The 25,786-nt window shown below is 53.9% G+C and overlaps 4 protein-coding genes across 20 annotated transcripts in view; 2 read left to right on the top strand and 2 right to left on the bottom strand.

The window, feature by feature from the left end:
- Positions 1–839: 839 nt before the first annotated feature.
- Positions 840–5,559, bottom strand: PYCR3 (pyrroline-5-carboxylate reductase 3). 2 transcript variants are annotated; one of them, XM_064399566.1, is made up of 6 exons: positions 5,407–5,559; positions 4,792–4,856; positions 4,354–4,533; positions 2,703–2,855; positions 2,529–2,621; positions 840–1,182 (listed from the first exon to the last, which is right to left on the bottom strand). In XM_064399566.1, the coding sequence occupies exons 1-6, from the start codon at positions 5,486–5,488 to the stop codon at positions 1,000–1,002; spliced, it is 756 nt and encodes a 251-aa protein (XP_064255636.1). In that variant the 5' UTR covers positions 5,489–5,559; the 3' UTR covers positions 840–999. The 2 variants fall into 2 exon arrangements, with proteins under 2 accessions (XP_064255636.1, XP_064255635.1); XM_064399565.1 differs by having other exon boundaries at positions 2,703–2,915; positions 5,407–5,558.
- Positions 5,560–5,770: 211 nt separating this feature from the next.
- Positions 5,771–9,319, top strand: LOC135286389 (protein brambleberry-like). Of its 4 annotated transcripts, XM_064399546.1 has the most exons (10): positions 5,771–6,250; positions 6,550–6,634; positions 6,714–6,821; positions 6,907–7,050; positions 7,127–7,297; positions 7,384–7,480; positions 8,197–8,276; positions 8,457–8,566; positions 8,840–8,910; positions 9,020–9,319. In XM_064399546.1, the coding sequence occupies exons 1-10, from the start codon at positions 6,083–6,085 to the stop codon at positions 9,144–9,146; spliced, it is 1,161 nt and encodes a 386-aa protein (XP_064255616.1). In that variant the 5' UTR covers positions 5,771–6,082; the 3' UTR covers positions 9,147–9,319. The 4 variants fall into 4 exon arrangements, with proteins under 4 accessions (XP_064255616.1, XP_064255624.1, XP_064255597.1 ...); XM_064399554.1 differs by lacking the exon at positions 9,020–9,319 and having other exon boundaries at positions 8,197–8,265; XM_064399527.1 differs by lacking the exons at positions 8,840–8,910; positions 9,020–9,319 and having other exon boundaries at positions 7,811–8,276; positions 8,457–8,525.
- On the bottom strand, positions 9,271–15,364 carry GFUS (GDP-L-fucose synthase). Of its 3 annotated transcripts, none has more exons than XM_064399563.1 (11): positions 15,219–15,364; positions 14,250–14,399; positions 12,382–12,496; positions 12,048–12,176; positions 11,896–11,969; positions 11,581–11,714; positions 11,396–11,460; positions 11,169–11,235; positions 11,018–11,097; positions 10,788–10,887; positions 9,271–9,808 (listed from the first exon to the last, which is right to left on the bottom strand). In XM_064399563.1, the coding sequence occupies exons 2-11, from the start codon at positions 14,387–14,389 to the stop codon at positions 9,753–9,755; spliced, it is 960 nt and encodes a 319-aa protein (XP_064255633.1). In that variant the 5' UTR covers positions 14,390–14,399; positions 15,219–15,364; the 3' UTR covers positions 9,271–9,752. The 3 variants fall into 3 exon arrangements, with proteins under 3 accessions (XP_064255633.1, XP_064255632.1, XP_064255634.1); XM_064399562.1 differs by having other exon boundaries at positions 15,159–15,298; XM_064399564.1 differs by having other exon boundaries at positions 15,143–15,235.
- Positions 15,365–18,745: 3,381 nt separating this feature from the next.
- Positions 18,746–25,786, top strand: part of LOC135286467 (feather beta keratin-like) — a 143,067-nt gene continuing 136,026 nt past the window's right edge. For all 11 annotated transcript variants that reach the window (XR_010350780.1, XR_010350781.1, XR_010350775.1 and 8 more), the window contains exon 1: positions 18,746–18,912. The gene's annotated coding sequence lies outside the window, so the exon portion shown is untranslated. The remainder of the gene's footprint in view (positions 18,913–25,786) is intronic.

Genomic DNA, 25,786 nt, shown 5'->3' on the forward strand with positions numbered 1-25,786 from the left:
GTTTGGGTTGGAAGGGATCTGCAAGGCCATCAAATTCCAGCCCTCTGCTGTGGTCAGGGACACCTTCCACTGTCCCAAATTGCTCCAAGCCCTGTCCAACCTGGCCTTGGACACTTCCAGGGGTGGGGCAGCCATGGTTTCTCTGGGAATTCCATTCCAGTTCCTCACCACCCTCCCAGGAGGAATTCCCTCCCAATATCCCATCTAACCCTGTCCTCTGGCAGTTGAAAGCCATTTCCTGTGTCCTGGCACTCCAGGCCCTTATCCAAAGTCAGGTCTCAGCATCCAGATGTTCCCACCAGTGATGTTTTCCCTGGAAAAAAACATTTTCATCCTCAAAGCAGATCCCAAATAATCTTTAATTGCATCTGTGCAGGTGCTGGGAGGCAATCAGAGTTTAATTAGGGCATGGGAAAGGCTTAGATCCTCTCCTGATGGGCAAGTTTGAGTTTCTACCCCCTCAATATTCCTGGAGATGGGAGCAGATCAGGGCTTCCATCCCATTCCCTGGGAGGGATCATGGTGCAGTTTTTTTTGGCTGGTTGAGCTCGTGCCCATAGTTCTGGAATGTGGGCAGCATCCTCATGGATGTGGCTCTGACCACAGGGATGCAGCCATTCTCCCAGCCCCAGCAGGGTTAAATTGGGGTCACCTCATTCCCAAAAGTCTCTCCCCAGTGCCACACATCCCACACCAGCTTCGTGCTTGGCGACCTGGGTGCCAGCACCATCCCCAGCGAGCATCCAGAAATCATGGATGTCACCTCCCCACGGAAGTGACCCCGTGGTGGCTTCCACAGCCCCCCAGGACCAGAGGAACCACAAAAATCCACACTCCCCCATTGCTCTGGCCACGTTTATTTGGTTCCAGCTGAGGTAACACGTGTCCACACCACCTCCCACCCTCACCCACGTTCTCCCGAAGATGCCAGGATCCCGCTCCTCCGAGGAGCTCGCTTTGGTCCCCACCGCCCCTCCTGCCCCAGAAGGGGTTTGTGCATTAGTCCTTGGCCATGTCACACGCCCGGTTGGTGGCCGCCTCCACGGCATCCATGACGGTGGCCCGGAGCGCTCCCTTCTCCAGCTGGTGCAGGGCGTAGATCGTGGTGCCCCCGGGCGTGCAGACGTCCCCCCGCAGCTTGGCCGGGTGCTCCCCCGTCTCCAGCAGCATCTTGGCTGCACCCTGTGGGACACCAGCACACCAAGAAAGTCAGATCTGGGACTTCCCAAATTCCCCTTTCCGTGGTTGGATGGCGTCACCATCTCAACCACCCTCATGGCGAGGGAATGTCGCCGTGATATTTTCTGAAAAATCCCTTTGCCGGGGTTTTTTTCTCCTGATTTTTTTCTTCTCCTGGTTTTCTTCTCCTGGTTTCCCTTCTCCTTCCCTTCTTCTCCTGGAATCCTTTCTCCTGGTTTTTTTCTTCTCAGAGAAGAAGAAAAACAATAATTATCTGCTGCTGTGGAATGCAAAGGTGCATCTGTGATTGGTCCATGGTTGTTTCTAATTAATGGCCAATCACAGTCAGCTGACTTGGACTCTCTGAGAGTCACCAGCTTTTGTCGTCATTCCATTCCTTTCTATTCCTTTCCAGTTTTCTGATGGATCCTTTCTCTCGATTCTTTTTGGTATAGTTATAATATAGTATTTTAATGGATCCTTTCTATTCTTTTTGGTATAGTTTTAATACAGTATTTTAATGAATCCTTTCTCTCTATTCTTTTTGGTATAGTTTTAATATAGTATTTTAATTAATCCTTTTGATTCTTTTTGGTATAGTTTTAATATAGTCTTTTAATGGATCCTTTCTATTCTTTTTGGTATAGTTTTAATATAGTATTTTAATGGATCCTTTATATTCTTTCTGGTATAGTTTTAATATAGTATTTTAATGGATCCTTTCTCTCGATTCTTTCTGGTATAGTTTTAATATAGTATTTTAATGGATCCTTTATATTCTTTTTTGGTATAGTTTTAATATAGTATTTTAATAGATCCTTTCTCTCTATTCTTTTTGGTATAGTCTTAATATAGTATTTTAATGGATCCTTTCTATTCTTTTTGGTATAGTTTTAATACAGTATTTTAATGAATCCTTTCTCTCGATTCTTTTTGGTATAGTTTTAATATAGTATTTTAATGGATCCTTTCTCTCGATTCTTTTTTATATAGTTTTAATATAGTATTTTAATGGAACCTTTCAATTATTTTTGGTATAGTCTTAATATAGTATTTTAATGGATCCTTTCAATTCTTTTTGGTATAGTTTTAATATAGTATTTTAATATAATATAATAAATCAGCCTTCTGAAACATGCAGTTAGGATTCTCATCTCTTCCCTCGTCTTGGGACACTCAAACAAACCATAGAGGGACTGTCCCACCGCCATCCCCTTCACCCTTCTGGTGGCTTCATTTCTGCTTCCAAAAGGGGAAACTGAGGCAGAGCAGCATCCAGCACCTCATCCCGATGGATGTTGTGGGGCAGGAGGGAAGGGGGGCGATGCCAGCGTGTGCCAAGGACTCACCAGCAGCGTCTGCGCCGCGATCCTGCTGGCCAAGGCGCCCGGCATTCCCATCTTCACCGCGCCCTCGGCCAGCGCCTCGGCAAACAGGTACACCTGGGAAGAGGGGAGCACCCAGGGGTGAGCCTGGAGCACAGCGGGGCACCCCAAATCCCAGGAGAGCACCCCCTGGCTTACGTAGGCCACGCCGCTGCCGCTGAGCCCGGTGTGGATGTCGATGTAGGACTCGGGGACCTCCTCGCAGAGGCCGCAGGAGGACAGGAGGCTCTTGAGGAGCGCGGCTTCCTCGTCACCCGCGTTGGTGCCCCGGGAGAAAACCATGGCCCCCGCCTGCACCACGCAGGGCAGGTTGGGCATGATGCGCAGCACTTTGGTCCAGGGCGGGAGGAGCTGGGGAAAGATGGGGATGGGAGAAGGGGTGCCAGCCCTGGGAAGAACCCAAGGGTGAGTGGAGACGCCGGTGGGTGTCACCCCTCAGGCTGGAGGAGAAGTGAGGAAAGCAGGGAGGGAGCTGGAGGGGCTCTCGGATGGGGACCTGGGTGCAAATGGAGGAGAAAGGAGAGGAGGAGGAGAGGAGGAAGAGGAGAATGAGAGATGAAAAAGAAGGAAGAGAGAAAGGAGGAGAAAGAGGATGAGGAAAGGAAAAAGGAGGAGGAGGTGGATGAGGAGGAAGAGGAGGATGAGAAAAAGGAGGAGAAGGAAGAGGAGGAGGAGGACAAGGAAAAAGGAGGAGAGATGGACGATGAAGTGGATAAGGAGGGAGAGGAGGAGAGGAAAAAGAAGGAGAAGAAAGAGGAGGAGGAAGAGGAAGAGGGAAAAGAAAGAAGAGGAGAAGGAGGACAAGGAAAAAGGAGGAGAGAAGGAGGAGGTGGATGAGGAGGAGGAGGAGAAGGAGAAGAACGAAAAAGGAGGAGAGAAGGAGGAGGATGTAGATGAGGAGGAATAGGAGGAGGAGAAGAAGGAGAAGAAGAAGAAGAAGGAAGAGAAGAAAGAGGAAGAGGAAAAAGAAAGGAGAGGAGAAGGAGAAGGAGAAGGAGAAGGAGAAGGAGAAGGAGAAGGAGAAGGGAAGGAGGAGGACAACGAAAAGGGAGGAGGAGGTGGATGAGGAGGAAGAGGGGAAGAAGGAGGACAAGGAGAAAGAGCAAAAAGAAAGGAGAGGAAGAGGAGGAGGAGAAGGAGGATCAGGATGAGGACAAGGAAAAAGGAGGAGAGAATTAGGAGGTGGATGAGGAGGAAGAGAAGGAGGAGAAGAAGGAGAAGAAGAAAGAGAAGAAAGAGGAAGAGGAAAAAGAAAGGAGAGAAGGAGAAGGACAACGAAAAAGGAGGAGGAGGTGGATGAGGAGGAAGAGGAGGAGGAGAAGAAGGAGAAGAAGGAGAAAGAGCAAGAAGAAAGGAGAGGAGGAGGAGGAGAAGAAGGAGAAGGAGGACCAGGATGAGGACAAGGAAAAAGGAGAATTAGGAGGTGTATGAGGAGGAAGAGAAGGAGAGAAGAAGGAGGAGAGGAAGGGGAAACAGAAGCAAAAGGAGAGGAGACGAAGGAGAAAAGGAGGAGCAGGAGAGAAAGAGAAAAGAAGAAGAAGGAAAAGGAGAAGGAGAAGAGGAAGGGGAAACAGAAGCAAAAGGAGAAAAGAAGAAGGAGGAGAAGGAGAAAAGGAGAAGCAGAAGGAGGAACAGGAGACGAGAAAAGGAGAAGGAAAAGGAGAATGAGGAGGAGAAAAGGAGAAGCAGGAGAGAAGGAGGAGCAGGAGAGAAGGAGAAAAGAAGGAGAAGGAGGAGAAGGAGAGAAGGACAAAAGAAGGAGAAGGAAAAGGAGAAGGAGGAGTCTCACCCGCTGCAGTGTCTGGATGGTGACGCCGGCCACCAGGGACACAACGATGTGGTGGGACCCCACGGCAGGACGGATCTCCTCCAGGACAGCCGGCAGGATGTGGGGTTTGGTGGCCAGGAAGACCAGGGTGCTCCTGTGCACCACTTCCAGGTTGCAGTGCGTGGTCCTGCAGCCCAACTTCTGCCCAGGGACAGGGACAGAGTTCACAGGCTGGAACCCCCAAAAACAGCATCCCAAAAACAGCATCCCCACGGTAACAACACATCCAAAAGCAGGGACATGGCCTGGGGACCTGCTGTGGTCACAAAGCCACCGAGGCTCTGCCTGGATCTCACCCAGATCTGGGAAGGATGAGCCAAACCCCAGTGTGGGGGAAAGGGTGCTCTGACCCCACATGAGGGACACCCCAAAATCTCCCACCCCCTTGGCCCCACTCACCCTCCAAGCATCCAGGTTTTTGTCCGAGGGAGCGCTGGCCAGGACGTTGCTGGCTGGAACCTTCCCTGGGGGGACACAGGGAATGGGGCAAGTGGACAGAGTGTCCCCAGGGTTGGGGGGACAGCCCAGACACCCCAATTTCCACCGGGATGTGATTCCTATAATCCCAGCACGATCCCAAAGGGGGCTGGGGACACCAGGGAGGAGCAGCAGGACAGGGCTGTCCCCATGTCCTTCCAGCGCAGGACAGGAACCCAGGGAAGGGCTGGGACCTTGGGAACAGGCCAAAGCAGGGATGTCCCCATGTCCCTCCAATGGAGCACAGGGACCCGGGAAAGGGCTGGGACCTTGGGAATGAGCCAGGACAGAGTTGTCCCCACGTCCCTGCGCTGGAGGACAGGGACGCGGGGGCAGGCTGGCGTCCTTTAGGAACAGGTCAGGACGCGACTGTCCCCATGTCCCTCCACTGCACAGCAGGGAAGGGAGTGCAGGGAGCGTCCAGAGCAGCGCTGTCCCCGTGTCCCCCCGCACTTCCCCGCGCCACAGGACGCCAGAGCAGGACTGTCCCCATGTCCCCTCCTCTGCCCGTGTGCCCCGGACCTTCCCGTCCCGTACCGGCCTGCAGCAGCCCCCGGACGAGCCCCCCGGCCATGCGCCCGGCGCCCACGAACCCGACCCACAGCTCGGGCGCCTCCATGGCTGCGCCAGGCCACGCCCCCAGAACCACGCCCCCGGCGCTGATTGGCTTTGGGCAGCCACACCCCGCTCTGCTATTGGTGGATCCGCTTTAAGGGGCGGGGCGAGTGGGGCAAAGAGGGGGAACTGCGCAGGCGCCGGCGCCACGTGGTTCGCGCAGGTGCACGCGTGGGGGTCCTGGAGGGAATTCCCAAATCTTTCCCAAATCCTTCCCAAACCTTCCCCGCGGCGCTCGGCACCCCTGGGAAACACGAGGGGGTCCCCACCACGGGGGTGGGGGACCAAATGTGGCGTGGGGGAGGTCCCCAAGGGTGTCCGGGGATGTGGGAGGTGCTTCCCACTCTCCTGGCCCCACGGCATCCATGGGTTTGTGGGGGGGACTCTCCGAGGGGGTGTCCCCATATTTGTCGGTGGATGTGGGAGCTGCTTGCCACTCCAGGGTGCTCCTCACCCACCGGGATCACTGGGATTTTGGGAGGTTCCACTTAGTGGATCCCTGAAATTTGGGGAGGGGGTTGCTCTGTAATTTGTACATGAATAAGGGGTTTTTTTCCCACTTTTTTTTTTTCCCCATAGGAGCCCCTCCGTTCCCATCATGCTGCTCCAGAGCTCCTGGGCTGTGCTGCTCCTCGGTGCCACTGCTGGGTTTTTGGGGTGGCTGGGCCTTGCTGCCCTCCCAGAGAAGGTGGGGACCCCCCCACAAATCCTCCTCGAGACAACCACGAGTGACAGCCGGCTCCAGGATGAAGGCACATCCCAGGAGGTGTCACACCTGGACATCCTGTTACTGTGGGGTGGCTCTGGGAATCCCTCTGGGTTGGGAAATTTGGGTTCTGGGATCCCCTATCCTGGGCAGCCTCTTTGCTTGGTGTAGGGATGGTTTTTTGGGGGGGTGTGAAGGCTGAATTCCGGGGTGAGCTCACACCTTTTTCCATATTTTACATCCCCAAACCCCCTCCCCTGTCCCCCATCCTGTGCTGGGAGCACCCCAGGGGTGCATTTGGGGTGTCCATGGGGAAACCCAGCACTCCCCCATCATCACCCCCCAAATATCCTCCTCAGGAGGAGCTCTGGGAGACCTGGATGAGGTCAGCACTGGAGGAGACCCCCGTGGCCCAGCTGGTGCAGGACATCTCCCGCCGGATGGGTACGAGCCAGGCTTGGGGTGCTGCAGCACTCCCATATCCCACTTTGGGACTGATCCAACCTCTCTTCCCACCCCACAGGGGACCTGAGCAGCCGTGGGGCTGCAGAGCTCCGGGCTGGACACCAGGTTGTCCCATCCAGCTTCCATCAGGAGCAGGAAAGACCTCGGGGTGTTCATCCCCAGCCAGGTGGGAACACAGGGAATCCCATTCCCAGGTTTTTTCACAGCAGGGTGCATCTTCCCACTGCTGTTTCCATGTTTTCCGTATGCAGAGAGCATCCTGCTCCTTCAGGAGGTGATGGAGAAGCTGCAGAGGGTCAACCAGAGCCTGGAGCTGATGCTGACAGCCTTGGAAGATGCACGAAGCCGGCTGGAAAAGCACCTGGAGCACCTCAAATCCATCCCTGCCCCGGACGGTGAGCGGGAACGGGGCCTGGAGGATCCATGGGAGCTGGTGGGTGCCAACACCGGGCTCTTCCTCCTGTCCCACAGGTCAGAGCCAAAGTGTCACCTCCTCCTGCATCCCACACGGCTCATACTTGGCGCTCCTGGTTCTCCCGCTGGTGCCGGCGCCATTCCAGCCCATCCTTCTCCTCCTCTTCCTCGCTTCCCGTGCCCTCGGCGTTCCAGCCATCTCCACTCTCCTGGTCCTTGCTGCAGCAGGTTGGGACAATGTGGGGACAGCGGTTGGGGACACACCACCCTGTGGGGAGGGCTCTGGCTTCTCCCAGCCTCTGGTTTTCCCACAGGGCATTGGGTGGCATCCGCCTGCCGTGGTGCCGGAAGGATCCGGCCGGTGGTTCCCCGGGAAAAGGCTCGGTACCGGCTCACCTCCACCCCGGAGAGGTAGGAGATGGTTGAGGAGGTGGCATGGAACCCTTGGGAGCTGCTGGATCTTCCAGCCTGGATCTTCCAGCCTGGATTTTCCACCCTGGAGTCTCAGGAAGGGACAGGACGCATCTTGGTGGCTTCCCTTTGGGACACCTCATCCCAACTCCTTCCATTTCTGTTCAGATATTCCATCCTGGATGCCCCATCCTTGGTGCCTCATCCTAGATTTCCCATCCTGGATGTTCCACCCTGCAGACATCTGGCAGAGGTCTCCAGGGGACAGGACACATTCTTTCTGGCTTCCCTTTTGGACACCTCATCCCAACTCCTTCCATTTCTGTTCAGATATTCCATCCTGGATGCCCCATCCTTGGTGCCTCATCCTGAATTTCCCATCCTGGATGTTCCACCCTGCAGACATCTGGTAGATATCTCCAGGGAAGGACAGGACACATCTTGGATGGCTTTCCTACAGCTTTGGGGCATCTCATCCCATCTCCATGTCCTGTTCCTGCTCAGTGTCACATCCCTGGGTGTCCCATCCTGGTGCCATCTCCAGGAAAGGACAGAACCTATCCCGATGGCTTTCCTGTGGCTTTTGGACACCTCTTCCCACCTCCCTGACTTATTTCTGCTCAGGGAGGGGTGTGGAGAGGTGCATGTCTCCCTTGTGGTGGTGACACAGAAGCCACCAAGGCGACAGGAGTCCGGTTTTCCTTCTTCCCACACAGGGAATGCGACATGGAGCTGCTGCAAGAGGAGCTGGACAGGATGGAGATGAGCTGCCTGCAAAGTGAGAGGTGCCCACAAGGTGGGAGGTGTGGTGGCTGTAGGACACAGATCCAAACCCCATCTTGTGCTGGGATGTGTGTTATCCCAGAGTGTCCCCAAGCTCTGCCAGGGCATGTGCCACCACCCCAGAGTGTCCCCGTCCTCCACCTGGGGACAGGAGCTCTGGGAGGGCATCTCCACCCCTGCCATGTTCTTGCAGAGCCCTCGCACCTGGAGCAGCCCCAAGAGGTGGCCGGGGACATTCCCAAATTCAGAGGGCAGGCGTCACCCAACCCTGGTGGCCAGAGGACAACACCGAGCCCGTGTGAGGTAAGGTGCTGGGTGGGGTGTCCCCATGTTGGTGTTGTCCCCCAAAACCTGCTCTGGGGGGCCAGCTGGGTCTCCCTGAGGGCCAGGTCCTGCAAGGTTGGGGTGTCCTCATGGTGGCACCTCTGGCTGTGGGACAACCCCTTGGGAGACAGACAGGTCTGGGCACGTGACACACAGGGAGGAATTTGGGGTGGAAAAGGGTGTCCTGAAGGATGGCCAAGGCACCCCAGGGGACAAGGGACATCTGCAGGAACCCCCTTCTTCCCAAACCAGGTGACACCGGAGCCGGCCATGGATGCTGGGAAGCTCTGGGAGCCCAAACCCCGCAGCCCGAGGGCCAACATGTGAGCACCAACCACCCAGAATGTCCCTTCTCCATGGCTTGGTGTCACCTCAGGGGGACACCCCGCTGCTGGTGGCTTCCTGGGGTGCTGATGGGTGTCTCCTCTGCAGGTCCCCGTGCCAGGGGCTCACCAGGGCTGGGCAGCGGTGCCGGAAGAAGGCGATTCCCGGGCTGGAATTCTGCCACATCCACACCACCGGCAGTAGCTCGGCCATGGATTCATCCCCCCGTTTTTGACCCTCTACCCCTCCCTGAGGGGTTTTTAACCCTTTTTATGGCTATTCCATATCCTGGTGGAGAACATGGAGCCTAAGGATGCCACTGGATGTGGGCACAGGGCAGATGTTTATTATCCCACCAGTTTTATGCTATTTGCATATATTTTAATAAATGCCACGTTTACAGCTGGAGTCTTTCCCATTCCTATCCTGAGATAGGGGGCTGTGGGATCATCCCCATGTGCCAAGAACAGCAGCAAATTCCCTGCTGCCATTTCCACGCCCTGGATTCCTGATTACCTTCCCTTTATTACACCTAATTGCAGGTAATTAGTGTAGCTCATTAACAGCTCAGACCCACCACCCACTTGGACACAGCCACGGCTCCAGCTGGCTCCTACCACTTGATTTGGGATCTTTTTGGGATGCCCCAACTTTCCTTCCCCCTGCCCTGGGCGTCCTGCGCCGCTCCCAGCAGTGGGGCAGGAATGTGGGAGCTGCTCCCCAGGCTCCCATTTTTACTTTGGAAATGTCACTGTCACCCCCCCAGCCCCGTCCTCTGCCCCAGCAAAGGACAACCCTGAGTTGAAGAGGATGATCCCGGTGCCAGGCGGTCCCGGTGCCGTCACTTCCTGGCGTTGGCATAGTTGGCGGTGAACCAGGCACAGGTTTCCTTCACGGCTGGGGAGGGAGAAGATGGGATGGGTTTGGGGATTGGGAATGGATTCTGGGAACAAATTTTGGTCAGAGAATCACGGAATGGGTTTGGGGATTGGGAATGGATTTTGGTCAGAGAAACATGGGAGAGGTTTTGAGATTGGGAGCTGATTTTGGTCACAGAATCATCGGACAGGTTTTGGGATTGGGAATTGATTTTGGTCAGACAATCATTGGATGGGTTTGGGGATTGGGAATGGATTTTGGTCAGAGAATCATTGGATGGGTTTGGGGACTGGGAAGGGATTTTGGTCAGAGAATCATTGGATGGGTTTGGGGACTGGGAAGGGATTTTGGTCAGAGAATCACGGGATGGGTTTGGGGATTGGGAATTGATTTTGGTCAGAGAATCACAGGATGGGTTTGGGGATTGGAAATGGATTTTGGCCAGAGAATCATGGGATTGATTTTGGGATTGGGAATGGATCTTGGTCAGAGAATCACGGGATGGGTTTGGGGATTGGGAACGGATTTTGGTCACAGAATCTTGGAACAGCTTTTGAGATTGGGAAGTGATTTTGCTCAGAGAATCATGGGATGGGTTTGGGGACAGGGAAAGGATTTTGATCACAGAATCATGGGATGGGTCTGGGGATTGGGAATGGATTTTGGTCAGAGAATCATGGGACAGATTTTGGGATTGGGAATGGATTTTGGTCAGAGAATCATGGGATAGGTTGGGTTGGAAGGGACTTTTTTTAGGTCTTCTCATCCAACCACCACGCAAGGAGACACCTCCCAAGAGACCAGATTGCTCCATGCCCCATCCAACCTGACCCTGGATATTTCCAGGGATGGAGAAACCACCACCTCCCTGGGCAACACGTGCCAGCGTTTCACCACCCTCATTCCTCATCCAGAAAGGATGGACCCCCTTGATGCCTCCAAGGCTGATGGCACGGGGCAGGACCCCCGGTGTCTCCTGGAGGCTCCCCCATCCCACCTTTCCTGAAAGGTGTGAACTGGAATCCGGGCAGGTACCGCCGGAGCTTGGCATTGCTGGCCGTCTTCTTGAACTGCCCGTCGGACTTGGTGGTGTCAAACTGGGATGGGAAGGATCAAGGAGGAAAAACACATCTTGCTCTTGCTCCTTGGGTGGGAAGGACCCTCTGGATCACGGAATCTCCCAGGGGAGCTGGTGGGAAGAGGGGCTTAGACTTTTGTGAAGGATACAATGAGCTCTCCCCTGAATTCCATGGCCTCCGCGATGGCCTCTGCCGCTTCCTGGATGGAGACTTCATCTTCTTCTCCCACTGTGGAGAAGGGAAGGATCATGGCTGTTCCCTCATGGAGAGGAGACTCCTGGGGGACAGCCAGGAATTACCTGACAAAATGATTGGTTCCACCTCGTCGTATTCCCGCAGCACCCAAAGGAAAAGTCGTGCCAGGTCCTGTGGAAGAGCAAACTCTTGGAGAGGTCAGTGATGTCTCCCAACCCTCCCATCCCAAGGGAACACATCTCTGGGGATGTCCCAGAGTGGGGATGACCCCTCTGGGGTCCTGCCAGTGGGTCCTCCAGCCCCATTCCCTGCTTCCCAAGGCCACACCTACCAGGGAATAGATGAACTGTCTCCTGGGCTTGCCCGTTCCCCAGACGGTCAGAGCGGAGCCGGACTCTGAGGGAGGAAGGAGCCATGACCACCAGAGCCACCTCTAACCACCCCACAGAGCAGGTGGGAGACACAAAACCCCCTCATTTCTCCCCAGAAAATCCCTGGAAGTCCTGCCACCCTCACGTTTGGCCAGGTAGACCTTGTGGATGAGCCCTGGCAGGACGTGGCCATCCTCGATGTTGAAGTTGTCGTGCGGCCCGAAGACGTTGGTGGGAATGACGGCGGTGAAGCGTCGGCCGTGCTGCTCGGAATATCCCCTGGAAGACAGCAGGGAAGGGATGGTGGGTGGGCTGTCAAACCCCTTCCTCCAACTCTGATGTGCCCCCAAAAAACCCCGGCCAGCAGCACCTTCACCTGCTGAGCCCAGGTATCTCCCCAACTTCCACCTGGAATTCCCACTGGATTCCCCTTGCCTGGAAAACCAATGGCTGTGCTCACCTGTTTTGGACATCAATCATCCTCTTGGCGTAGGAGTAGCCAAAGTTGGAGCTGTGAGGTGGCCCGTTGTGGATCTGGGAATATCAGAGCGGATAAACTGAGCAGGGCAGGGACTTTCCCTGGATTTTGTGTGGGAATGGGTATTCTCTCACCATGGTCTCGTCGATGGGATAGGTGGTCTTGTCTGGGAAGATGCAGGTGGAGAGGCAGGAGACCACCTTCTGCACTCCCAGCTCGTGGGCAGAGTGCAGCACGTTGTCGTTGATGTGGATGTTTGTCCTCTGGGAAAAGGGACATTTGTCAGGATGGTGGAGTTGGGAATCCCCAAATCCCTTCACAAACAACTCATTAATAACTCCAGAAAGCACCGGAGCTCTGGTTTGGCTCTGGGAGCAGAGCAAGCCACACCCCTGTGTGCCCAGATCCCAATTTGGGGAGCGGAGCACCCGCGGGGATCCCGGCAGTGCCAATTCCGTGGGTGCTCACCCAAAAATCCAGGTTGGAGCGGATGTTTTTGAAGAGGCCTCCGACCATGGCGGCCAGGTGGATGACGTGGGTGGGCTTGTGCCTCTCAAACAGGGCTTTGGTCTCAGAGCTGCTCCTGCAATGGGAAATTTTGGGATTCAGTGGGGTCAGCAGAGCGAACTGAGGTGTTTCTGAGGAAAAACCCAATCCTCAGAGAGGAAATGTTGGGGTTTGGTGGGGGCAGATTGGGGAGTTTCTAAGGAAAAACCCAATCTTGAGATGGAAAATTTGGAGTTTTGTGAGGTCAACAGAGCAGACTGGGGTGTTTCCAAGGGAAAACCAAATTCTGGGATGGAAAATTTTGGGGTTTGTCAGGGCCAACAGAGCAAATAGGGCTGTTTCCAAGGAAAATCCCAATCCTGGGATGGGAAAATTTGGGGTTCAGTGGGGTCACCAGAGCAGATTGGGGCCATTCCAAGGAAAAACCCATCCTTGGATGGGAAAATTTGGGGTTTAGTGAGGTCAACATAGCAGACTGGGAAAACCAAATTCTGGGATGGGAAATTTTGGGGTTTGTCGGGGCCAGCAGAAGAGACTGGGTTGTTTCCAAGGAAAATCCCAATCCTGGAATGGGGAAATATGGGATTCAGTGGGGTCAACAGAGGACATTGGGGTGTTTCTGAGGAAAAACTCAATGCTGGGATGGAAAAATTTGGGATTCAGTGGAGTCAACAGTGCAGACTGGCATGTTTCAAAGGAAAACCCAAATCCAGGGATAGGAAATGTTTGGGTCACCAGAGGGGCGATTCCAAGGAAAAACCCAGTCCTGGGATGGGAAAATTTGGGATTGGGTGAGGTCAACAGAGCAGACTGGGGTGTTTCCAAGGGACAACCAAATTCTGGGATGGAAAATGTTGGGGTTTGTCAGGGTCAACAGTACAGATTGGATTGTTTCCAAGAAAAAATCAAATACTGGAACGGGAAAATTTGGGATTTAGTGGGGTCAACAGAGCAGACTGGGGTCTTTTTGAGGGAAAACCAGATTCTGGGATGGGAAATTTTGGGGTTTTTCAGGGTCAAAAGAGAAGACTGAGTTGTTTCCAAGGAAAAATCAAACACTGGAATGGGAAAATCTGGGATTTGGTGGGGTTGACAGAGCAAACTGAGGCATTTCCAAGGAAAAGTAAAATCCTGAGATGGGAAATTTTGGGGTCACCAGAGCAGACTGAGGTGTTTCCAAGGAAAAACCAAATCCAGGGATTGGAAATGTTTGGGGTCACCAGGGCAAATTGGGGTGTTTCCAAGGAAAAACCAAATCCAGGGACAGGAAATTTTGGGGTCATCAGAGCAGATTGGGGTGTTTCCAAGGAAAAACCAAGTGCAGGGATGGGGTTTTTTTGGGGTTGACAGAGCAGATTGGGGAGTTTCCAAGGAAAAACCAAGTGCAGGGACAGGAAATTTTGGGTCCTCAGAGCAGATTGGGGTGTTTCCAAGGAAAAACCCAATTCTGGGATGGGAAATTTTGGGGTCACCAGAGCAGATTGAGGTGTTTCCAAGGAAAAACCAAATCCGGGGATAGGAAATTTTGGGTCATCCAAGCAAATTGGGGTGTTTCCAAGGAAAAACCAAGTGCAGGGATGGGGTTTTTTGGGGTGGTCAGAGCAAATTCTGAGGTTTCCAAGGAAAACCCAAATCCATGGATGGGAAATTCTGGGTCACCAGAGCAGACTGGGGTGTTTCCAAGGAAAACCCAAATCCATGGATGGGGAAATTTTGGGTCACCAGAGCAGACTGGGGTGTTTCCAAGGAAAAACCAAGTGCAGGGATGGGGTTTTTTTGGGGTCGACAGAGCAAATCCCGGGGTTTCTGAGGGGAAATCCCCAACTCACGTCAAGTCGGCGTCCCGGGAGGACACGAAGATCCACTCCTCGTCCGGCCGCCCCTCTCCTTCGGCCACCACCCTCTGGATGGCTCTGCCCACCAGGCCGGTGCCGCCGGTCACCAGGACGCGCTTGGTCACCTCCGTCATGGCCAAATCCCTGCAGGGAGGAGCCGGGGGGACAAGCTGGGATCACCTCGGCGTGGCCCACCCCGGTGCGGGCAGCCACGAGCGTCGCCCGCGCCCCAGGGAAGCAGGACTGGCGTTTTTGGGGGGAATTTCTGCGTTTCCGGGCAAAAAGGGGCGTGTGTGGGTGGAACTGGAGCTGGAGGCCACCTGGGCCTGAAGTGCCACGTGGCAGTGCGCGGCCTCTGGAAAGGGAGGGGCACCTGCAGCTCCAGGTGTGCGCCCCAAAATCTCCTTTTCCACCCCCAGATCGCCTCCCTCACCCCAAATCTTCGCCCTGCACCTCGGGGGATGCACCCCAGATCTACTCCTGAACCCCGAGTCTGCACCCCAAATCTCCACCTGCACCCCAGGTCTCCTTCTGTGCCTCAAATCTCCCTCTGCACCCCAGATCTCCCCCTGAACCCCCAAATTTTCCCCCCCGCGCCCCAAATCCTGTGTTTGCAACCTAAACCTTCCCTGCACCCCAAATCCCAGCTCCGCACCCCGGGTTGCATCCCACGCCTCCCCTGCCCCTCAGACCCCAGCACTGCACCCCAAATCCCAGTCCTGAACCCAGTGCTAACCCCCCCAACCTCCCCTGCACCCCAAATCCCTCTCCTGCACCCCCATTTCCCCTCACCCCCTCCCGTCCCGCAGCGCGTCCCCCCTCCCAAACCACAACCTCCCGCCTCCCTGCCTTCCCCACCGTCCTGTCCCCCCACTTTGGGGACCCACCGCCTCTCCTCCTCACCAGCTTGAGGGGCTCCTGTCCCCCCAAATTTCCCTTAATGGGGTGAGGGGAGCGTCTCACCCTCGGCTGGATTCGGGGCCACTCGGGCGCGCTCGGATCCGCTCGGCTGAGTTCAGCTGCCTCGTCTCGGCTGAGTTCGGGTTGAGTCGGTAGGAGCTCGTCTGCGTTCGGCTGTACGCGGCTGGGCTCGGCTGTGCTTCGTGGAGGTTCGTCCAGCTTCGGTTTCTCTCGTCTCGGTGGGGGCTCGGCTGGATTCGGAGTCACTCGGGTCAAGCTCGTTGGGGGCTCGGCTGAGTTCGGCTTCGCTCGACTCGGTTCGTCTCGGCCCGGTCAAGGTTCGGCTGCGCTCGGCTTCTTCCGCCGCCGTCACCGGGCGCTGCCGCTTGGCTCGTCGGGAAATGTAGTCTGTGCCCGGGAGGAAGGGAAAGGAGAGGACGCAGGGGAGAAGATTTTGGGAAGGGATGAGGGAAGGGGGTGCAAGTGCAGGAGAAGGAAAGAGGGTGCAGGGGTTTTAAGGGGATTCATGGGAAGGGGTGCAGAAGCAAGGAAAGGGGTGCAGGAAAGGAAGGGGGTGCAGGGAAATGGGGTATCCTAGGTGTCCCCCCTCAAAGGGGCTCATCAAAAGGGATTTCAATGTGAAAACGTTTTAATCACTTTTAATGCACTTAAGCCGAGATTAAAAATGAGCAGAGCTTTCCTGCGTGTGGGGGATGGTTTCGAAGGCACCCCCTCCACCCCCACATCCAGCTGGCGGATTTTCCCTGGGGATTTTTGTGAGGCAAAGGCATGGCTTCGCTCTAAATTAAAATTTTGAAAGTGGAATTAAGGGAGACCCAGCCAGGAATTCCCACATCCCTCCCGCCAAAGCCCTGGGTAGCGCCAGTGTCGAGGAGCAATAGAATGTGAGTTTTTCATTCCTTTTCTCCTGGCTGAGACCTGGAAATTTGTGTATTTAAAGATGTCACCTTGTTCCTCTTTCCCCTGGAAGTGTCCATCCCCTGTCCCAGCATGTGCCCAGCCCTTCCAGACCTTTCCCAGCTCCAAAATCCCACTCCCGGGGGTCTCGGTGTTGTTCCCACCTGATATTTTACAGGATTCCCTGGCTGATCCCACCCACAGAGCCAGGGATGGACACTGAAGCTCCTTCTCCATGGCCAGCTAATTCCACGTCCGTCCTGCATCCTCCACGAGACACTGAGGTTTGGCAAGAAGAAACCTCACGCTGATGTTGGCGTGAGTCAGATCCAGCTGCGTCCACGCTTCCACCTCACTCCACGGCGAAATTATGGAAAAAAAGGGTTTGGGTTGGAATAAAATCGTTCCTGTAAATAAAAGTCATCCCATTCCATGGGCAGGGACACCTTCCACCAGACCAGGTTGCTCCAGCATGGCCTTGAACGCTCCCAGGGATGGGGGGGAAAGCCAAGGGAGATTTTCCACGTGCTGGTGGGAGGATAAGATCTTCCTGCTGCCTCCTGCAAGTTTTGGGAGACTAATTAGGGGTAAAACCATGTTTCGGCCAAGGAGTTGCTGGGAGGTGGCGCAGCCAAGAGCTGCTGCGACAGCACTGGAATAACCACGGTGTTGCATTAAATGTAGTAATTTTGGAGCTTAAATATGCTAATTCTGGGGCTAATTACCAAAGAAATGTTGGAGCACGAGGGAAGATCACAGGGGAGAGGGATAAAGTTGCGGCGACCACGTGGGACGGGCTCGTTTGTTAATGAAATATCACCCCGGCTCCTGATGTTATCTAACGAGGGCTTGGGATTTGAGGATCAAAGCCCGGAGCAGACCCATTAGCTCATCTGGGCAGGGCGTCTGCGTGACACGATCCAGAGGCCATCCCGGGGCCTTCCAGCCGGCAGGATAAAGCCTGGGTGGCTTGGCCAGATCCTGCTGGAGAACCGCTGCTTGGTGCGAGGCGTCGTTTCCGTCGCGAAGCTTCCTTGTGGGTGACCTGTTTCTCCAGAACGGGCCCGGTTTTGGGTCCAGCCCCACTCCCTGCTCTGCCCTCCCCGTGCCTCCCAGGAAAGTGGGGCGGATGGGTCTGAGATTCCCAGGTGCAGCCTCTCCCGGGTGGAAGCTGTCCGAGGATGATGCTTTACTCCAGGAGCCCAGGTGAGACAGCTCTAAGCATCTCTTCCCCGCTAAAATTCCAGCTTTGTGGCTCTTTTTTTGGGAGCAGCGCACCAGCAGTGACCCCTTTTCCAGGTCTTGTCCCACAGGATGGCCTGTGCCAGTTTCCATAGGGATTGGGGGTTGCTCCCCACAATGTGCAGCCCTTTGGCAATGGGAATTATCCAGAAGAACAGAGCGGGAAGACTGGGATGGGGATGGGGGGTGATGGCCACAGACATTCCAGGAATTCCCGTTCATGGGATTGGGAGCAGCTGCCGCACAAGAATGTCCCTCCCATCCTCATTTTGGGTTTGGTCTTTTCGGTCATTTTGTCGAGTCCAGGCCTCTGGAGGAGGGAGGTGAACCTGCCACTGCTCCATGATGGGGTTTGGGGTTATTCTGGGAGTGGGATCTTGGCTAGGTGGGTGTGAATCCCATTGGGAGAGGCACTGGAAGAGATGTCACCTTTTCCATCTGCTTGGGGTCTCCTTGGACGGAGTGCAGAGAACTGGGCAGGACCCAGGGGGACCTGGAATTCCCAGGGTGGATTGGAGAGAGGAATGTGGGCACAGGGCACTGTGGATGTGGATCTGAGCCTCCTCCGAGTGTTCCCTGGAACCCACGTGAGCTGACTGTGCCCAAAAAGAGCGTCTCTGGCGCAGGTTTGGGATGAGGCAGACATCCCGCTGGGCCTGGCTGCTTGGGCATGTCCCAGGACCTTGGGAAGGTGAAATCCTGCTCTTGTTTCGGTCCAAGTGTTGATGTCAAGCTGGATGAACTCCAAGATGAATGAGTATAAGAGCATGGATTGCTTAAATTTGTCTTTTTGTGGGCTAGACTTTACTTTAAGATGAGCTGAAGTTGGTGCCTCAAGGCCAGCCAGGGGAAATGCACTATTTAACTAAATAGAGAAATAAAAAGGCCAAACAGTTCCAAGCCTATTCCCTCTCTCCTTTCCCAGCTCAGCTGCAGGGGCTGTTTAGTTTTGGTTTTAAAGAAGGTCTTTGTTCCTCAGCAAACTCTTCCTCTTTGAACCAAATCTGAATCCAGCTGTGCACAGAGTTCTCTGCCTCTCTGGGCTCCAGCTGCTCCAGAGATGTTATTTTAATTTGCTTTTGATGAATATTTTAGTGCTGCCAATAGCCCTGGAGACTTTGAACTCGTGTGTCAGCCCAGAGCTCACCTGTTTGCCGGGAGCCTTTGTACAGAATAAAAAAACACATCAAAGGAAAAGAAAGAGTGAACGTCACTGGTGAGAAGCAATGTGGGGAGACCAAATATCTTTATGACCCAAAAATCCATGTTGGAGTGTCAAAACTGGGAGGCAAAGAGGCAGGAAGGTGGCACAAGGGGCACCATCTTCTCAGGAGGGTCACAGGCTCGTTCCTCCGCCTTGTTCCAAGGTCTCCATGCCGCACCTCAGGAATCCACAGTGACTTGGTGGGAGTCAGGTCATAATGGGGATGTGATGTGTGACCTCAGAGCAGAGGGTTGGTGGCTTGGGGTCACCAGCACGGGTGATCCAGGGACCCTGAACAGGGAGGAGGGTACCTTGAGGCTCACTTAATGGGACCCTGCAGTGAGGAGGGAAAGGGGGATCTCCATGAGGGATCATTGAAGACCTCATAACAAGGTGAGATCCTGACCTGGAAAGTCCCAGGGTGCTGGAATGGGGACAGTCCAGCCAGGTGGAGAATACAGCAATGACCATCACCTGGATCAGCTGAGGAGCTCATGGAAAGGGGTGTGAAGGCCTGCAAAACCTGGTAAACCAAGATCCTTTCAGGAAAAGGGGACAAGGAAATGGGAACTTCATTGTGTGGTCGTGGCACACCTCTGAAAGTGAATGGTGTCAGGGAGACTGCAGATGTTTAGGCTGGGAGCAAAGTGTCTGTGCTGGGGGTAGCTGCAAGAAGCCTGGTATAAGAACAGGAGGCATCTGAGGCTTTGCTGAAGGAAAATTTTATTTAGGCAAAAGAATGAATAGACAGGAGCAGCGAGTGGAAAAGATCCAATGTCAGGTTCAAGTCGGGAGAGCATCAGCTGAGGTTCTTTGCTTGCAGGAGCTGTTACCAGAGGCCAGAGCTGGTGGTGTCAGGGGTGGTGCTGAGGGCCCTCAGCAGATGGAGCCATAGCCCCTTGTGCCATAGCAGCCCAGGCCTGCCAGGCTGTAGCCAAAGCCACCAAATCCAGCAGAGATGGGCTGTCCCTGGGCACTGAGCTCAGCGCCCAGAGCAGCAGAGGAGGTGGATCCGATGGCGGTGTTCTGGGGGAAGGAGGTCATGATGGGTCCTGGCAGGGTGACCGTCACAGGGGGAGGCTGGATAACAACACGGGAATCCTGGGTTTGCAGGACAGAGGGCTGGTTGCAGCTGTTGGCCAGCGGGGTGGGTCCGCAGGGTTGGCAGAGGTTGTTGCAGGCCATGGGTGTGGTGTGGAGGGTCCTGGAAAAGAGAAGGATGAGGCGGGGTAGAGGCGTGGGGGTGCAAGATGCTGTGATGGAGTGTGGAGGCTGTAGTGGGGTTGTGGGGAGGTGTGAGCGCTGCTGAGGTTGGGGCTGAGCGTGCTGGAAGAGAGGGGCGAGGAGTGCAAGAGCGGAAGGTTTGGGGGCTTGAGGCTCACCTGGTTGTCAGCAGGAGCAGAAGGAGAAGTATGTGAGGGAGAGAGGCTCTGGTCTGGCTTTTATGGTGGTTCTGGAGGGGCGGGACAGCCTTGTGCCATGGCCTTGGGGCATTTTGCAGGCCTGGTGAGTGCTGAGCTAAGGAGTGGTTTGCTCCCCACAACTCTGCAGTGTCATGTCCTGCTCTTGAGGCCATGACCTTGGTGGCCGCTTTTAAATGCAGGTATTAGAGACCAAAGGCTGCTGTTAATGTTGTTTCTCTGGGACAGCTGAAGACGTGACCAGAGCTTTGGAGAAGTGGGATGTCATCATTGTGGCAGTGCTGTGCTGTGGTTTGTTGGTGTGTGGTGAAGAGGGGCTCATTCCACCACAAGCCTGTCAGGCTCATTTAGCCTTTGCAGCTCTTCTGGGGTGACAGATGACAGCTCCCCTTCCATCACATTTTTTGTCTCCCAAGCATGTTGCAAAATTCCTGAATTTCTCTATAGTGCAGGCTTTTCCCAGTAAAGATGGGAAGCAATTCCTGTGAATCGGAGATGTGTCCCATACTCCCTAAGGTCTTGTGCCCATCCATCCATAGCTGGTGAAGGAGAAGGAGAAGAACATGTGTGAGGAGGAGCTGATGGAGCAACAGACATTCACTTTTCAGAAGAAGTGTTGACCTTTTTACTCTCTAGAGGTACCTGAATGGAAATCATAATATCAGTTTTTTCTGACACAGCCTTGCAAGTCATGATGTGGGGAGTGTTATCCTACACACAACTCTGCAGTGTCATGTCCTACTCTTAAGGAAGTGTCCATTTGACACTGGAGGCTGCTTTTAAATAAGAGTTGGTATTTGGAGGATTTGTTTGGAAGATGTGTGTCAGAAAAACCAAAATATACAACGAAAGGCTAAGAAAAATATAGGTGTCATCAGTGAGGTCATTTAATGGCAGTTGTGTGGGGTTTTTTTTTTGTGGGTGTGTAGTGAAGAGGGGCCCCATTCCACTGCAGCCATGTCAGGCTGGTGTGGCCTTTGCATGGGGATCTGCCTCTTCCGTCATGGTCATTCCTCCTTAAAAGTGTGAGTATTTGAAACCAATGGCTGGTGCTGATGGTTTGTGTCCAAGACTAAGATTTTGGAGAGGTGGGTTGTCAACAGTGAGGTCTGTCTGTAGAACTCATGGTTTTGTGTTTGTGGGTGAATTATTTAGATCCATCCCCAACAATCCCAGCTCTGTCAAGCTGGTCTGGGCTTTGCATCTGTGCCAGGTCTGAGCCCCTGGAGTCTTCTGTTCCATGTGGGCAGTTGATGAATTGAGTTGCCTCCTCAGTGAGCTGGCAGATTGTGGAGTGTCTGAGGCACCACTTGGCTGTTCCACCAAAGAGACCAAGAAGCTGAGGGTTCAAGGAGTCTCCCAAAGTTCAAGCAAGGGAAAAGAGAATTTCTGCATCTGGACAGGAATTGACACTTGGTCCTGGATAATGCTGTGGGCTCAGAGTCTGAGGAGTGGGATTTGTGAGCAGGACCCTGTGGTGCTGGTGGAGAACAAGACACCAGAAGGGGCATTACTTCAGTCATTCTCACCCATGTCCAAGAGAGAATTCAGAAAATTGTTGCCATGAAGTCAGGAGATGTGGCACTTCCTCTCTTTAGAGCACTTGTGAATTCCTGTGTGGAACAGTGTGGACAGTTCTGTCCTCCACAGGTGAAGAAGCACAGTGGGGTAGTGGAGGAAGACCTGAAGGCCACTAGGTTGTGCAAGGGCTGGAGAATCTTTTTTAGAGGAGAGACTGAGAGAGCTGGTACTCTGAGGAGACACTGCTGGGCAGGGGGGTGTCAGCACTGGAAACATGAAGGGAAAGGGGGCACGTGCACAAGTGAAAATAGATGGAATTTCCAATGGCAAAGGAAGCAAGAGTTTTTCATTGTGCGAAGACAGCCCCAGACTCTAAGAGAAAATGGGGTCCCTCTTCTTGGATGTCCAAAACTGAACAGGCCAAACTCCTGGAAATTCTGCTCCTACTTGGCCTGCTTGAGCAAGGGGGATGGAAGAATTTGCTCTCTGGAGTTCCTGCCACAGTGCAGGATGTTATTCCTCTGTTCCCAGGGAGAACTCAGGAGTGTTGCTGGGAAGAGAATTCTTCAATTTTATGCTGGCATAGAGTGACTTTGTCAGAGCAGTGCCCAGGAGAAAATTGTTCTGTCCAAGGCTTTGGTAGATGAGATGATGGCCTTGTGTCATGTTCTGGAAGGTTCCCCCTTTTCCCCTGATGCCCATGTCAGCATTGGTGGTTCCAGGTGGAGACATATTTGCTAAGAAATGTTCTTTTCTCCCTTTCCATCCAACATAATGGTTGAGTGCTGGCATTGCACAGGGTGAGGATGTGAGACCATTGAATTCAAAAATAACAGGAAGAAACTGAGGTAGTGATGCAAGAAAAGTTTATTGTCACAAAAGACTGCTGAGAAAGAAGAAGCTGAAGGAATCCAGTGTGAGGTGCAAGTAGGTCAACCATCAGCCGAGGTGCTTTGGTTGCAGGAGGTATTGGCAGAGGCCAGAGCTGGTGATGTCAGGAGTGGTGCTGAGGGCCCTTAGCAGATGGAGCCATAGCCCCTTGTGCCAGAGCAGCCCAGGCCTGCCAGGCCGCAGCCAAAGGCACCAAATCCACCAGAGATGGGCTGTCCCTGGGCACTGAGCTCAGCGCCCAGAGCAGCGGAGGAGGTGGATCCGACGGCGGTGCTCTGGGGGAAGGAGGTCATGATGGGTCCTGGCAGGGTGACCGTCACGGGGGGAGGCTGGATAACAACACGGGAATCCTGGGTTTGCAGGACAGAGGGCTGGTTGCAGCTGTTGGCCAGCGGGGTGGGTCCGGAGGTTGGGCATAGGCTGTTGCAGGCCATGGGTGTGGTGTGGAGGGTGGCTGGAAGAGAGAGAGGGGTGAGGCAGGGCAGGGGTGTGGGGCAGGAAGGAGCAGTGAAGGAGTGTGGAGGCTGTTGTGGGGCTGTTGGGAAATGTGCGGGCTGCTGAAGTTGGGTCTGAGTGTGCTGGCAGAGAGGGCCCAGGGGTGCAGGATGAGGAGGATCCGGACTCGAGGCTCACCTGGTTTTGGCCGGATCGGGAGGAGAAGGCGTGAGGAGAAGTGTGTGAGGGAGAGAGGCTGTGGGCTGGCTTTTATGGTGGTTGAGGAGAGGTGGGAGTGCCTTGTGCCATGGCCTTGGGGCATTTTGCAGGCCAGTTCCTGGTTGTGTCAGAGTGGTGAGTCCTGAAGTGGGGAGTGTTTTTGATCGCACAACCCTGCAGTGTCATGTCCAGCCTTTAATTCCGTGTCCATCTGACCTTGTTGGCCAATTTAAATGCAAGTGTTGATGATGTTTTTTTGGAGGGCTGTGGATGTGAGCAAAGCTTTGGAGAGTGGGATGTCATCAGGGAAGTCACCCACTGGCCCTAGTGTGCTGTTGTTTGTGGGTGTCCTGTGGAGAAGGTCCTCATTCTTCCAAATCCACGTCAGGCTCCTCTGGGCTTTGCAGCTTTTCTGGGATTGATGGGTCTTCTCTTTCATCCCATTCTCTTCCTGCCTGTCCCGCTTCCAAGATTCTAAACCTGTGTATATGCCAATCCATTCCTGCTGCTTGTGGGAAACCAATCCCTGGGATTTGGGGATTCCTATTAAGCTGTGGGATATCTTGTATTTTATTCATCTGTAGTACTCATCAGAGCTGGGCCGATCTAGGTCATGCTGTGGGGAACCATTTGTGGGCTCTGAGTGTCACCTAGAAAGGAAAAGTGGTGAAGGATAAGAAGATGTGAAAAGGAGTTGGAGCACGTCATTGGATTCAAATTTCAGAACAAATGTGTTGACCATTTTCCTATCTTAAGGTACATGAATGAAAATCATAATATCAGGGTTCCCGAAGGTAGCCACGCTAGTCATGAGCTGGGGACTATTTTCCTTGCTGCAACTCTACAATTCCATGTCCTGCTCCTGTGCTGGAATCCATGTGACCTTAGAAGCAGCTTTGAAGTGAGAGTCGGTATTTGGGAGGATTTTCCTGGAAGGTGCGTGTCAGAGAAAGCAGGATAAACCACAAAAGCCTACGAAAGTTGTTGTAGCGACCTGGTTCTAAGGAAACACAGCACGACGGCCCAATGCTCTTGGCCGCTCGGGCTAAGGACACGCAGACATCAATGTGATAGACGGTCCAAAGGCCCTTTATTGGTTTTCTCCTCGGTATATATACCCTTGGTCCTTCCCCTACCTTTGGGGTCTGACTTTTACCTTATATGGTTAGTAAGGGGACTGGGTGGAGGCCGTGTTAGGTAGGGTTACAACATTCTTGGGGGGATTACAACATTCTTGGCCTCTTGTCCTGCGGCTATCCTTATCTCTGGGAGTCAGGTGAGGGAGGCCCTATCAGGTTTCCGTGACAGCCCGAAATCTTCCGACCGCCTGTCCCTATTCTCTCTGCCACATCTCCCCCCCCTTCTCCCACAAATGGATGAGGTAGTCGTCTACATGCTGATATGAGGTATCTAAGGTTGTCACTTGACAAGGAAAGGGGATTTGGGGTTCCTGAGTTAGTTTTTCTGCCTGGCAAGTTCTTTCTCGGGTTCTTGCGTCCGGCAGCGTTCCCTGTTGAACTTCTTGTTGAATTCACAGCATCGGATGTCTGCCTAAGAGCAGGATGTTGGTCCGTTCCAGGCGGGTCCGGACGAATGAGACTAGCTTGTTCAGTAGGCACGGTCCGAACGTGACGGCTAGAAGCAGGATTGCTAACGGACCTATTAGGGAAGAAATTAGAGTGGTTAGCCATGGTGATTGATTGAACCAGGATTCGAACCAGCTTTGTTGGTCGTCTCTGTCTCTCTGTCTCTGAGCCAGTCTGTTTCGGAGTTCCGCCATGGAGTCTCTGACGACTCCTGTGTGGTCTGCGTAGAAACAGCATTCCTCCTTTAAGGCGGCGCACAGGCCTCCTTGTTGCATGAGTAGGAGGTCCAGTCCTCGCCTGTTCTGCAGGACCACCTCTGAAAGTGAGGAAACTGATTTCTCTAGAAAGGATATGGATTTCTCTATTCTCTGTAGATCCTCGTCGACGGTCCTCTGCAGCTGGGACAAACCTTGGTGATGGGTCGCCAAGGCCGCGACTCCCGTTGCTGTTCCTGCCGCTCCTAGGCCGAGCAACATTGCGATTGTTATGCCTGTTATTATTTCTCTCTTGTGGAGTCGGCTGGGTTCTCCGAGGAGTTGGTACACCTCCTCGTCTGAGTGATACAGGATCCTGGGAACGATCAAGACTTGGACACAGAAGTCTGTTGAGTCATTGAATTTGTCTAGGAACACACAGGGACTCACTCCGGATCTTTGGCAAACCCACATGCCCGATGCGGATGGGACTACCCACTTTTTTCTCCTGTCAAGTTTGACTACTTTGGTGCACACGTTGCCTTCCCGCCTAGCTAGGGCTGTATTTCCAAAGCATCTCCCCCTCCCCGTGACCTGACTCAGGGTGATTCCTTTGCGGGGAGTGTCCCATCTACATTGGTGAGGGGCGTCTGCTGAGGAATATGTGAAAGGGGTATCTAAGGCGACTCCTTCGTAAAAGGGTGGTTTGACATCGTAACATAGCCAACAGGAATTGGTTAGGTTAGGGTTGGATTCGTTTAGGGATAGGAAGGTAGCTTCTAACATGCGAAGGATTGGGTCCGAATCCGACTTAGCTAAGCGATGTGTCTGAATGGTTCTCGCTAGGCCTGTCTGGGTATTCGCGACCCTTGTAGGTAAGGTTTTGGGGTAGGTCGTGTTTTTCCCTTTCTGCACGCTTTTGATTGCTTTGTTTGGTCCGACCGCTCGGGGTACTGACGGTATGAGCCTGATAATCTGCACGTTTACCCACTCGTTTGTC

Source organism: Passer domesticus, chromosome 1 (genome assembly GCF_036417665.1).
Source record: "Passer domesticus isolate bPasDom1 chromosome 1, bPasDom1.hap1, whole genome shotgun sequence".
Lineage (NCBI taxonomy): Eukaryota > Metazoa > Chordata > Aves > Passeriformes > Passeridae > Passer > Passer domesticus.

Coding starts and splice junctions, on each gene's coding strand:
- PYCR3 (XM_064399565.1), bottom strand. CDS start 5,488: ATGGAGGCGCCCGAGCTGTGGGTCGGGTTCGTGGGCGCCGGGCGCATG. Junction 4,534..4,791: donor AAAACCTGGATGCTTGGAGG/GTGAGTGGGGCC, acceptor GTCCCTGGGCAG/AAGTTGGGCTGCAGGACCAC. Junction 2,622..2,702: donor GCGGCAGCGGCGTGGCCTAC/GTAAGCCAGGGG, acceptor CCCTCTTCCCAG/GTGTACCTGTTTGCCGAGGC.
- LOC135286389 (XM_064399527.1), top strand. CDS start 6,083: ATGCTGCTCCAGAGCTCCTGGGCTGTGCTGCTCCTCGGTGCCACTGCT. Junction 6,635..6,713: donor GGACATCTCCCGCCGGATGG/GTACGAGCCAGG, acceptor CCCACCCCACAG/GGGACCTGAGCAGCCGTGGG. Junction 6,822..6,906: donor GGGTGTTCATCCCCAGCCAG/GTGGGAACACAG, acceptor TTCCGTATGCAG/AGAGCATCCTGCTCCTTCAG.
- GFUS (XM_064399563.1), bottom strand. CDS start 14,389: ATGACGGAGGTGACCAAGCGCGTCCTGGTGACCGGCGGCACCGGCCTG. Junction 11,715..11,895: donor ATGATTGATGTCCAAAACAG/GTGAGCACAGCC, acceptor GCTGTCTTCCAG/GGGATATTCCGAGCAGCACG. Junction 10,888..11,017: donor AATTCAGGGGAGAGCTCATT/GTATCCTTCACA, acceptor TTCCCATCCCAG/TTTGACACCACCAAGTCCGA.